The 13233-nt window shown below is 52.7% G+C and overlaps 1 protein-coding gene across 1 annotated transcript in view; it reads left to right on the top strand.

Annotated features, from left to right (window-relative positions):
* The window catches only part of MYOM3 (myomesin 3), a 55612-nt gene that overhangs the window by 15751 nt on the left and 26628 nt on the right, over positions 1-13233 (top strand). The window contains exons 11-19 of the mRNA XM_073233406.1: positions 576-717; positions 1812-2011; positions 2648-2701; positions 3075-3202; positions 5720-5903; positions 8640-8814; positions 11496-11617; positions 11975-12162; positions 12430-12556. Coding sequence (XP_073089507.1) covers positions 576-717; positions 1812-2011; positions 2648-2701; positions 3075-3202; positions 5720-5903; positions 8640-8814; positions 11496-11617; positions 11975-12162; positions 12430-12556 — 1320 coding nt within the window. The remainder of the gene's footprint in view (positions 1-575; positions 718-1811; positions 2012-2647; positions 2702-3074; positions 3203-5719; positions 5904-8639; positions 8815-11495; positions 11618-11974; positions 12163-12429; positions 12557-13233) is intronic.

The raw sequence follows: 13233 nt of genomic DNA, 5'->3' as shown, positions 1-13233 counted from the left end.
GGCAAGCCCCCTGCTTCTCTTAGGGGTTCCGTTTCCCTGCTATCAGTAGGAGTGTGGGTTAGAGGCTTCCGACAATCTCTGTGGCATCCTATGAACCTCCAGAAGGACATAGCCGAAGAATCTCAGACTTGGTGGAAGCTATGGAGGGAGGAGAGATGTGGGCTGGGATGACCCTAGTCTCCAGTTGATTTCTGCCTGCGGGCCTTTCAACCAATCTGGTTTCAAATCCTAGCTTTGCCACTTCACTAGCTGGGTGACCTTGGGCAGGTCATTTTGCCTTTATGGGACTCACTTGTCCCATCTGCAAAATGGAGAATTGCTACAGGGCTCGGAAATGAATTATGCAATTGTTCAACTGTGTGGTGTGTCATGGGCCCCTATTAAATGGTGCTCCCACCACCCACCAAATATTGTCTAAAAGAAGGAGGCTATTATTCAGGTTCTGGTTAAGATCAAAATTGAGCCCCTGGAGGGTTAACGACAAGAGGATGTCAGGCGCTAAGGGGAGGGGGCCATGGCCAGGAGGACATAGGAAGAGCTTACCCTACCTCCTCCCCCACCACCCCGGGTTTCAGATGCTGCAGCTGAGAAGCCAGGGGCCCCGGGCTCCCCTCTGAATTTGCGATGCCTGGATGTGAACAGAGACTGCCTCATCCTGACCTGGACCCCACCCAGCGACACCAGGGGCAGCCCCATAACCAGCTACTCCATCGAGCGGTGAGATGATAACCTCTTGATTGACAGAGCCCCAGGGATAGATCTCTGCCTGGTTTTGAGACCAAGAGTGGAGGCTATGGCAAAGAGGGGACCCCATACCCCACCTGGGAACAGGGCAGGAGGCAGACCAGGATATACAATTTAGGGGCAATAGAAAGGTATCCATGCCTCTAAACCTGTCCCACTGATACCTGGAATTCCAGCCCTGGACACTTTTCAGTGGGAGAGAGGCAAACATGAAATGCTTAAAACTTGAGCACATGTGGACTCGTTGGCTCCTTTCCTCCCTGAGTGACAATGACAGAGTAGCACTGAGCCCAGAGGGAGCAGGCACAGCAGGAGAGAGCCCACAGCATCCCACCTCCCTCCTGGGCGGCCAGCTGAGGCCTTAGCTTGAGTTAACACCTGATCCCACCAGGGAAGTGTTCACAGTCCGCGAGCCCCAAGCTGCATGTCTCATCTCACTGAATCCTTACTATAACCCTTCTCTAAGGGGGACGGGTTTCTCTAGTGCCCACTCTGCAGATGGGGAAACTGAGGTTCACAGGGCGATGACTTTGGCAAAGTCACATTGCTCATTAGTGGTGGGGTCAGGATTGGGACCCACATGTGACCACTGCCCCATAGAAGCAGTAACGTGCTAGGGTACCAGCTGAGGACGATGGTACCCAGAGGGCACAGAGAGCCCAGGCTCTGAGGGTCAATCTGGAAGGCATGCCATTTGAAGGAGTGGACAGCCCCAGGGTGAAATCCTAATTCTGTCCCTCACGAGCCATGTGACTCACGGTGCATCTTCTCAGAGCCGAGTGCGGATCCCGTTTGTAGTGTGAAGGTGACCACACCGAGCACCAGGGCTGAGAGGGGTAAGTGAGATGGCAGATGTGAGGGCACAGCACAGCTCCAGACACATGCTAGAACTCCAAGAAAGGCACCAGCTACTTTAATCAGCACCACAGTCAAGGGTGACGCAAAGGACTCCTGAGGGCCCGACCTGGAGCCAGGCTTTTAAATGGAGAGCAGGACCCTGACTGGCAGGGCTGGGCTGGGCGGTGTGAGTCATGGCACAGACCGAAGCTAGGGCCTCTCTCCTACAGGTGCCAGGGCGAGTCTGGGCAATGGGTTCCCTGCCATGAGGCCCCCGGCGGGACCTGTCGGTGCCCAGTCCAAGGCCTCATTGAAGGCCAGACCTACCGCTTCCGGGTGAGAGCTGTCAACAGAGCAGGAAGCAGCCTCCCCTCCAAGGCCTCAGAACCAGTCGTCATGGGTGACCGTGCTGAAGCCCAGAGGAAGACAGGTGGGGACAGAGGTCCTGAGGGGCATTCCAGAGCATCACAGGGCACACGTGGGACCCAGGCAGCACAGCCCCCATTCTAAGCCCTGTTCCAACTGTGAGAGACACAGTCCAGCCCTCAGGAACCCCTAGTCTGTTGGAGGAAACAGTGCTGAATTTAGGAAGCCCTCGCCTGAGGGGGAAGGCACCGCTAGTCTAATGGAAGAAACACAAACCTTTTCCACAGGCGATGCTAATCTGAGGGAGGGCTGCAGGAGCTTCTTCAGATGTAGTTCATCTGACTGAGGAAAACAACCCTGCCTCAGGGGCCCCAAGCCCAGGAGGAAGTGGGGGGACCCGGCCCTCTCAGCCCTGAGAAGTCGCCCTGACTTGGGCCTGCCTCCCAGCCCCGCGGTGCCCTAGGTATCTGACCCTGGGCGTGTCACTTCTCTCTGTCCCCGTTTGTCCCAAGAGGACAGAGCATCTCACAGGATCTACAGCAGCTGTGTTCCACTTTGGAGCCCTGAGAATCCTGGGGCCCAGAGAGGACCTGCCTGGGGAGAGGGGAGAACCGGCGCTGCCCAGACCCCTCCTGACCCCGCCTCCCACACACCCTGTACCTCCTACTTCTCCCCCCACGTGCTCCTTTCTCCACCCTAGAGATCTCCTTTGATCTGGGAAGGAAGATCACGGTCAGCACAGATGAATTTGAAGGTATGTGAACCTTCTGACAATTTGCCTCAAGATTCTAACCTCCTTTACTGGTCTGGAAACTCTGGGACACAAATTGGCAAAGAGGCAGGAGTCATCCACATGCAGGGTGCGGGGCGGTGAGGGCGGCTTAAGTCCAGTCAGACAGGGACAGGGTTCTTGGGTGGCTGTGGCCCATCTTGCTGTGGCCCTCACAGAGGAGGCAGCGTGTTGGGGAAAGTCCAAGGGAGACTGGGGTTCTGGCCCGGCTCTGCCTGGCCTTGTTGGGTGACCTGAAGCAACTTCCTGCCATTCTCTGGCCCAAGGTCCCTCCTCTATGAAATGAGGGGCCTCTGAGGGGCCATCCATCTCTGCCCCCGGATGACTCTTATTCCAGATTTTGTGACCATCCCCTCACCTCCGACCAATGTCCATGCCAGCGAGATCCGTGAGGCCTATGTGGTTCTGGGCTGGGAGGAGCCGCGTCCCCGGGGCAAAGCCCCATTGACATATTCCCTGGAGAAGGTACGGAGACCCCAAGGGCCCCAGTCCCAGGCTAGCCTGAAAAATGGGCATCTTGTGGTGCTGGGAGCGTGGAGTAGTTCAAGGAAGCACATAGAAGCCCCAGGCAGTGTCCCCCTCGGAGACCTTCAGAGAATAGAAGAGGATCCCTGGAAGGGCCTGAAGATAGCCCTACTTGGAGGCAGGGGGATAGATGAAATGACCTTTAGAGGTTACCCCAGCCTGAGAGGCCAGCTACTGATGGCATTTCCTGAGCCTGTTCATGGAAATACACAGAACTCAGAAACAGACGATAATTACAGTAAGATCCACCATTTCCTGGGTGCCTCCCCACCCCCAAGTCTGGCTGGCATCAGGTCACACATCAGGGCAAGCCAGGGCCACGTTGGGAGGGAAGCTAGGCTGGTACCCACCAGCCAGGGTCACAGCAGGACCCACAGGGCCTGGGGTGGGGTCAGCACTAGGAGGCAGTTCTCACTGGGGTCAGAGTCAGGGCAGGTGTCTGGGGACGGGAGGCGGCTCACATGTGGACCGAGGGGAGGCAGCATAGCAAAGGCAGAATGGTGTTAGGATCCATTCAAATCCTGACTTCTGCTGTGTGAACCAGTTTCCTACATTCTCTGAATCTCGGTTTTTCCAGCACAGGCTAGAGAACCTATCACATGAAGATGAAATCAGATGCAGACCCCAGAAACCCTGGGCATGTAAAGGCTTCCCAAGGAGATGTTCTTGTATCTGATGCCCCTAAAGGAAGGCACCAGGTTTCCCTTCTCTCGCTGTTCCCAGCATAGTGCCTGGCACATAGTTGGACAGTAGAGGTTTAGTGAATCAATGAATAAAAGATTTCCAGGGAGGAGTCGCTGGCTCTGGATGTTCAAATGAGTCTCTCTTTGCACACCCATGAGGGTTCCTATTTGTCTGACATAGAAAGTCACAGGTAGTTGAGGATTTGTTTTGTAAGCATGTAATGGTTAAGACTGTAGGGTCAGACTGCCTGGGTTCAAATCTTATCTCTGCTACTGCCTACCTGTGTGACCTTGGGCAAGTTATTTAGTCTATCTGTGCCTCAGTTTCTTCTCCTGTAAGACAGAGGTAATAATTATACACACTTATAGGATCAATATGAGGATCAGATGAATTAAAGCACATAAAAGACTGAGAACAGAACCCAGCACATAGGAGGTGCTCAGCAGTGTTCACTGTACAGCGGTTGCCTGGCCTAGCTGGGTTCTAGGCCACTGACAGGAGGGCGGGTCTTGGGAGGGGAGAACTTGCGAGGAGGGGCAGGGGCAGGGGCAGTGTCGCCCCCAACCCCCATACCCAGCACTCAGCAGAAGTGGCCCATTGACCAAAAGGCCCTGAACCTGAGTTTCTTCATCGGTGCAGAAATTAACACCAACTTTGCTGGGTTATTATGCGAATCCATCCATTTACTCATTTATTCATCTCGCATGCATAGACTGAGCACCTCCCACATGCCAGGGCTGTTCTCAGCCCTGGGGACACAGCAGTGGATATAAAAAACAAACCCCTGCCTCCGGGAGCTGAGATTCAAGTAAGGCATTGGGGGATGGAAGATGAAGAGGATAAATCAGTAAACTATTTAGGATGTTCACTAGTGGCCATCAGTAAGGACAAAGAAGGCAGGGAGGGGATTTGAAGTGCTGGGAGGTTGGAGGGGGGGGTACTGCTGGGGGACGGGGGTACTGGGAAGACCTCCCTGAGAAGGTGAATTTTGAAGAAAGGCCTAAAGGAAATAAGGAGCCAGCCAGAAATTTCTAGGGGAAGAATATTCTGGGCAAATGGACCAACATGTGCAAAGGCCCAGAGGCAGGAGTAGCCCTGGAGCATCAAGGAGCAGCAGAAAGGCAGAGAGCAGTGGGTGGGCAAAGGGGGAGTGGCTGGGGGCAGACAGGTAGCAGGGGTCAGGCCAGGGAGAAGTTTTCACCTTGAGGTTGATGTAGGTCGTGGGAGGGTTCTGGACAAGCAGGGACATGATCTGACTTACGTTGTAAAGGCCCCTCTGAGTGTCATTTGGAGAAAAGACTGACATGGCTTAAACGTATAAATGAACAGTCCAGTTAGGAAGCTATTAACATAACTCAGGTGAGAGATGATGGTGGCTTGGAAGAAGGTTGTGGCAGGCGGTGTGAGGGTGGTAAGCCAGGGCTGGAGTCTGGATAGATTTTGAAGGTGGAGCCAGCTGGGTTTGTCGATGGAGCATATTTGGGATGTGAGGGGAAAGGGAAAGAGTCAAGGACGGCTCCAAGGAGTTTATGGCTCTGACCCCACTGGACAGGTGTGGGGCTGAGGTCCAGGGCCGACTTCTAGACATGCTGAGTGTGATATGCTCAGCAGGCATCTAGAAGCAGTGTCACGGAGACAGGTGAGTCAGGGCTCAGGGGTCAGGGGCAGCCTGGGCCAGGATAGATGGCAGGGCAGCAGGTGTGACAGCCGCCCAGCACAGAGCTGGGCCCAGGCAGCCGCTTAACCAATGCAAGTCTCTCTCCTTTGTCACAGTCAGTCACAGGTAGTGGCACCTGGGAGGCCATCCGCTCAGAAACTCCTGTGAAGTCCCCAAAATTCGCCCTTTTGGATCTGGAGAAAGGGAAGTCATACGTCTTCAGAGTGCGAGCAATAAACCAGTACGGCATGAGTGACCCCTCGGAGCCCAGCGAGCCCATCACCTTGAAGGGGAAGCCAGGTACCCATGTGATGCAGGACAGGACCTGAGGACAGGCCAGATCAGGCTGTCAGCATCCAGGGCCCAGCACCCCATGGCTGCAGGGAAAGAGCTATGTCCGTTTCCCCACCCCTGACCCTTCCTACCCATCATGAAGGTGAGGAGCCACAGGATCTTAGGCCTATAAAGTTTTAGGACATCAGAGTCACATTTCTCTGGGCAGAAGGCTCTGGAAAGTATGGACATTTTTCCAGATTATCAATTCACAGGTTGCAGAATCAGCTGGTCCAGCACAGGAGCCAAGAGTGAGCAAGTGGCCCCTTAGCTGTAACAGTGTCTGACCAGCGCCCGAGCCTGCCTCGGGCTGCCAGCGGTGAGCCTGGTGGTGGTGAGCTGACCCACCCCAAACTCTGGCTCACCAGGCTGGGCACCGCTGATCGGCAGCACAGCGTGGGCCTGAGCAAGTCATTTTCAAGCCGCAGATCTTGGTGTCCTCACCTGCCAAACCCATTGTTCTGAAGGCCTCGTTCCTTCTCCCACCTCCAGCTGCTTCCTGAGATTCTGAGCCATGGCTCTGTCCTGGTCCCGAGCTCCCTCCCTCCTCTGAGGTCTCTGGATTCTGGGGCTCTTTCTGTTTTTGATAAGACCAGGTGAGAAGGTTCCCTGTGCAGCTGTCATCAGCAACTAGCCCTTTAAGGAAGCCAGTCCAAGAAAAGCCTGATGTGCTGCAGGGCCCATTGGGGAAGGTCTCAAAGTCCTAGATTTGTAATTTAAGGGAAAAAATATATTTTAAATATATATATATCCATAGAAACTATAAATGGGTTGGTGGGCAAATGGTGTTTTTCTTTGATTCTGGTCTGGTTAACATTTAGAGTGACCCAGGGCTGGCCAGTGAGCCGTTGGTGACTGGGTGTGGGCAGTCTCTGGACCACGAGGCCGCCCTCGGGCAAGGTTCTAGTCCAATTCAGAAAAGAAAACAGAGGAGAGGGGAGGGGAGGAAAAAGAAAAGACACTTACTTGTATCAAAGAAGTACAATTATATAAAAATGGGAAAATACAAAAGAAAACTCAAAAGCGAAAGAAAGAGAAGGAAGGAGGAGGGGAGAGAGCGGTATGAACGGAAAGAAGGAAGGGAAGCCAGAGAAACGAGTGCCCCACCCCATGGCCCCCCTGCTCAGGGTTGACCACCGTGAGCACCGAGGTGCCTGGCATCCAGCCTTTTGACCACACATGTATCAGTGCATCTTTCTCAAAGTATGACCAGACCATGTGTAGAGCTTTGCATTCTGCTTTTAAAAATTGACATTATATCGCAAACATTTCTCCAGGTCATGAAATCTTCCTTGCAATCATAATTTTTATATCTGAGGACTACTTCATACCATGGATACCCTCAGCTCAAGTTCTTGTATTTGGGTAGAATCAGGTCTCTTGTGCACAGGGGCTCCTTACATGGCCTCCTTCCAGCCTCTCCTTCCCACCCAGTCTTCACCCACTGCCACAGGTCTTCAATCTAAGAAGCTGAAGTTGTTGGCAAGATATTCCTGAGACCAGGACCTCCAGGCTATTTCTCAGTACCGCCACTGTCTTAGAGAGTAGACACTCAATAAATATTAGATTTATGTGGGACAAATGCTGAGTTCAGCCTTTCCTGTTGATTTGGAGGCACCACCAGAACACAGGGAGGGGTCCAGGGGAAATGGAAGATGAACGTCCAGAATTCAGAAGGAGGGCAGGGCTGGAGGTAAAGTCTGGTGAAACACCTGCAGAGGGGGAAGGTTGAAGGCATGGGAACGGGCAGGCCCTCAAGATGAGAGGAGAGGTTAAAAATGGAGCAAGTTAAGGAGCAGAAGCTTGGAGGAATCCCACAAGGGGAGATTAAAGAAGATGAGCACCAAAGATAGGAGTCTGAGAAATAAAGAGTGAAGGAAGATCCTGCACCTGCCATCCATCCATTCATCCATGCATCCATCTTTCCTTCTGTCTACCCACCCATTCGTCTGTCTGTCCATCCATCCATTCATCCATCTTTCCATATGTCCATTTGTCTACCTGTTCATTCATCTATCCACCTCTCCACCCATTCTTCTATTTATCTATCCATTCATCCATCCATCTTGGCATCCACCCATCTGTCCATTCATCCACCCATCCATTTGTCCATTCATCCATCCATTCGTCTGTCTATCCATTTGTCCATTCATCCATTTGTCCATCCATTCATCCATCCATCCACCCATCCATTTGTCCATCCATTCATCCATCAGTCCATCTATTCATCCATTCATCTAACCATCCATCCACCAATCCACCAATCCACCGACCCATCCATCTGTCCGTTAACACATCGTGGCAGGCCCTACCTCAGGGAGCTTTGTCTCAGGGAGTCATGAAAGTCAATAGAGAAGTTTCAAGGAAAGAAAATCAGACTTTCTAAAGATTGAATATAAAGACTGTGGAAAACTCTCAGATCTGGTGATTTCCTAGAGAAAGAGAGATTGTAATGATTAATTATTGGAGGCTTTAGTGAGGAAGCAGAGATATTTGGGCGTAAGCAGGGAGAGGACTTTAGAATGTAAGTCTGGGACATACCTGTGGGCCTGGGAAAGAGCTGCGCAAACCCCAGGGCGGACCTGAAATCCCCATGTCACCTTTGATTGCGGTGAGGGCTCCTCCCTGCTTCCCCCCACACCCCTCCCCTCCCCAGCCTGCTGTGACTCAGCGTCCTTACTGATCCCATGTCTCTGTTTTTAGCTACTCTCCCTCCTCCAGCTCAAGTTCAAGCTTTCCGAGATACACAGACCTCTGTGTCCCTGACCTGGGATGCAGTGGAAGGCGGTCCTGAGCTCCTAGGTTACTACATTTACTCACGGCCGGCGGGATCATCTGAGTGGCAAACAGTTAACAACAAACCTATCCAGGACAACAAGTGAGTTTGCCCGACCCGGCCCTGCCCAGGCGCATCCTCAAAGGAGGGGCCGGAATAATCACGAAGCCTCCCATTTCACACTGGGGTACTGGGCACTGAGCATTGTTCTAAGCTCTTTTCATATATTAGGTCATTTAGTTTTAACTGCAACCTATGGGCTTATTATTGATGTTTATTATATTATTTTTATTATAATTGTGCAGATGAAGAAACTGAGGCACAGAGCGGTTAAATAGCTTGCTGAAACTCCCCTAGTATCTAGGGGAAACTGGGACTTGCCCGGAGGGCCTCTTTTCGGCAAACACTTGCTGAGGGCACGCTGCTTGCAGACAGAGGTGGCTGACTAGCTCTCATCCCCCCAAGGAGCTGACACAGAGAGAGGCAGAGAGTGCCATAGGGAGGCCTGGGTCCAGCCTCTGCACCCACCCCTTGCTTGCCCAGTGCCCCTGCACAGAGACTGCCCTTCTGAACCTCAGTTCCCTCCTCTGTAAAGTGGCTGATGGGGCCAGACCCTGTCCCCTGGCCTTTCAACCCCCACTCCCCTCTGAGGCTGCCTCCTCACTGGGCAGCTCTGGTCCTTGCGGGCACATTGAGCCTCGGGGCTTCTGGGCTCACAACTTCTCTCACTGCTGAGGCTCCTTACTAAGGGGCTAGGAGGCGACACCCCTCCCCGCCCTTTCCACTGGGTGACTGGCCAGACCCTGTGCACACCTGGCTGGGCTCCCCTCACCCTGGGCCCTGAGCCCCAAGATCATCTTACCTAGAAATAGGGACAGGACTTTGAGCCCCACCTCACCATCAGCTGTGAGGGGTCACTCATAATTCGTTACTGCTGAAGTTCCCAAGCTGGAAAATAATTGGGTTTTTGGCAAATGAGCTAGAAGCCCCAGTTGTCCCCAGAATATCATCTCTCCCCCAACTTGTCATTTAATGTGCAGGGCAGAGGTTATAGGAGAGTCAGATGAAGGTGTGGCAGTCTGGGGCACATGTCACTCATGGGAGGAGGCAGGGAGGTGACATATTCCCCTGGTATGTCTGGATAACTCATTACACATGTGCACGTCATCAGGTACCTGCGTGATGGCTGGAAAGAGGCCAAACCCTGCTGCCCTGCCATGTCACCAGGGTGATGGCATAAAGGGAGCCCAGCTGGGCTGTGGTGCCCTGGTTCCCTGCCATGTCATGGGCCCCACAGAGCCAGGCTCACAGGAGGTGCTCAAAAAATGTCTGAATGAATGGATCAATGGAGGGATGGATGGATGGATAACGGATGGCTGGTGCTGTGTGGGGGCTCGGGAGACCTGGGCTGTTGTCCAAGCTGTGTTCCTAATTGGCTGTGTGTCCTGGCGCACCTCTTTCTTTCTGGGGGAGCCCTTCGCCACCTGTAAAATGAAGAAAATTTGATCCCTAAGGGCCCCTCCAACATTCCAATGCTCAACCCCATCCTCATCTCCAAAGCAGGGGTAATTAATGGTACCTTCCTCAGAGGGTGTTGCGACGAGTGCCTGAGTTTGCACAGCTAGTATTACACAGAGTCAGTGCTAAACAAGTGCATACTATCACTATCATCCTTACTGTCACTGTCATTATCTGTCATCAACAGGGGCTGGTCTGGGGAGTCACCCCCAACCTCACCTCCTCAGGAGCTCCTGAGCATCACACCCCTGGTGCTTCATCCCTCTGGTTAGGGCATGTTCCCCAGTAGATGTGCAAGTCCCTGGGCAAGAGCTTGTTGCTGTGTCAGTTATCTACACTTGATTTAAGTCCCCAGGGCTCCTTGGGGGCAACTGGCTACAAGAAGCTCCTGGTAGAACAAGATCTGCTACAGGAAAATGTTGATAAATGAAAGAGAAAAAGAAGTCCACAATTTGGGTTTTATTGAAGGGACAGGATGAGAAGGACATTTTTCTCTAAGCCAGAGTGTCCTGGCATGTCTCTGGCTGATGGTTCTCTTTGGGAGTCTTTAAAAGGACTCCCTGTTCAGGAGTCACAGCCTTCGTACAGGTAATAAGAGCCACTTGTTGAGTTTCAAGGACAAGGCCCGAAGTCCTGGGGATGTTCCAGGGAGCCGAGTTCAGGGGTTGGCTACCTTCCCAGTATATTCCCATTTTAGGGGTGGGCTCTAGAAGACCACATCCTTTAAAATACTTTTTTTTCTAGTTTTATTGGGAAATAATTGACACACATCACTATTGTAAGTTTAAGGTTTATGGCATGACAGGTGTATAGGCTTGACTTACATATATTGTGAATATTGCCACAGTAGGTTTAGTTCGCCTCCATCATCTCACATAGATACAATAAAAAGAAAAGAAAAATAATTTATCCTTGTGATGAGAACTCTTAAGTTCTACTCTCTGAACAGCTTACCTATATGTCACACAGCAGAGTTGGCTCTAGTCATCCTGTTCTACCTTATATCCCAGTGCTTGTTTATCTCATAACTAGAAGTTTGTACCTTTGACCACCTTCCTCCAATGTTTAAAATCTTAAGGACTTCATCCTCCAGGAAACAGGCATCATTTGGGGAACAGGGGCAATATCTTCAGGTAAGAACTGGCCCAGAACTCTTAAAATCTACCCCACTGGTGGCCACTTACCCCACAAGGTTTGTTATAGAAAGTTCAGGAATGTCTGCAAGCTGTTTGGCCATCCCTGAAGACTACACATTTCTTTCCCAGGTTTACAGTTCCTGGGCTGAGGACAGGGAAGGAGTATGAGTTCTGTGTCAGGTCAGTCAGTGAGGCCGGGGTCGGCGAGAGTTCAGCTGCCACGGAACCCATCAGAGTCAAGCAGGCGCTGGGTACGTGCGAAGGGGCAGGTCCAGCCTGCAAGCCTCTGGGGGCAGCCCTGGACTGGGAGAGCATCAGGACCTTATAGGCCACATCTGGTGGTGGTGGTCGGGGGGGTGTCCAATCCCAGAGGCAAGGGATTGAGGGTAGCTGGAGCTGACCCTGACCACCCTTTCCTTTGAAAAGGAAGTAACAATGGCCTGAGGCCATGGAGTGAAGTCTGACTGGCTCTGAGGCCCAGGTGCCCTCCAGGTAGAAGATGCCAGCTTAATTAGTGTCCCCAGGGCAGAGTTGGCACCCTTAGGCCCCACTGCCCTATCTGGCCTCCCCCAGGAGGCAGCAGCCCTCACCTCCTTGCCTCCCCGTAGCTACACCATCTGCCCCATATGACTTCGCCCTCCTGAGCTGTGGGAAAAATGATATGGTCATTGGGTGGAAAGCCCCCAAGCGTTGTGGAGGTGGCAAGATCCTGGGCTACTTCCTGGACCAGCATGACTCAGAGGAGCTGGACTGGCACCCGGTCAACCAGCAGCCTATGCCCACCCGAGTGTGCAAGGTAAGGTTGGAACGTGGCCAATAGCCAGGTGTCCTGGCTTGCACAGGGAAGCCCAGAGCTCCCTGCTGGAGGTTCTGAGGCAGAAAGAGGCCTCAGCTTCCCTGGCCTCGATAATCCAGCTAATTTTTAAGGGCAAACCCACTCGACAAACCTTGTCTAAAGCCCACGGACTTCCTGCCCTGACACTCTCCCCCGCCACCGCTGTGGCACCCCTCCCCCTTTCCTCCCCAGACTCCGCTCTCACAGTCTGTATTTCTGCTCCTCAAGGTCAGTAACCTTCATGAAGGCCACTTCTATGAGTTCCGTGCCCGGGCAGCCAACTGGGCAGGTGTTGGTGAGCTGTCGGCGCCCAGCAGCCTATTTGAGTGCAAAGAATGGACAATGCCCCAGCCAGGTGAGCAGCCTGGAGGCGCTGAAGCCCAGCACCCGCCCCGCCTTCCCTCCTTCCCCGAATCTGACCCCTGAAATGAACCCCCGGAGCCATCTGTGCATCAGGCTTGCTCTCGTAGGGCAGGACCTCAGGCCTCTGGCCCTTTCCACCAACTGACCCCGTAATCTCTGACACAGACGGTCATAACCACGCCTTAGAGGGCCCTTGACCTTGGCCATCAGCTGACCTGTACACCCAGCACAAGACGTAGCTCAGCACACATCTGAGCTCTGCTTCTGGCTACAGACCGCTCTCAGACCCCAAAGGCACTCTGCTCGGGTGGCCACCACCCTACACACTGCTCCCACCACCCCACCGGCCTTCTCATCCACGAGCCCCTCAGCTGCTCCCGAGGAAGGAAGGATCACAACCTTCCGTCATTCTGTTCAGCTCAGTTCTGTTTTCTACACAAAACTTCTAACTGATGGCAGATAACTGGCATGCATGATGCTTTAGACAATTACAAACAATATTCATTAGGTATTTACTAAGCACTGACACTTTCTGTAAGTTATGTCATTAATTCTCCCAACAGCACTCTATTATAAGAACTATTATCATCCCCATTTTACAGATAAGGAGACAGGAATGTAGCTGCTAAGTAACTTGTCTAGAGTTCTCATAGCCGGAAAGGCTACCCT

The sequence above is a fragment of the Manis javanica genome, chromosome 4 (genome assembly GCF_040802235.1).
Source record: "Manis javanica isolate MJ-LG chromosome 4, MJ_LKY, whole genome shotgun sequence".
NCBI classification, from domain to species: domain Eukaryota; kingdom Metazoa; phylum Chordata; class Mammalia; order Pholidota; family Manidae; genus Manis; species Manis javanica.
This window is presented reverse-complemented; position numbering and strand designations above follow the sequence as displayed.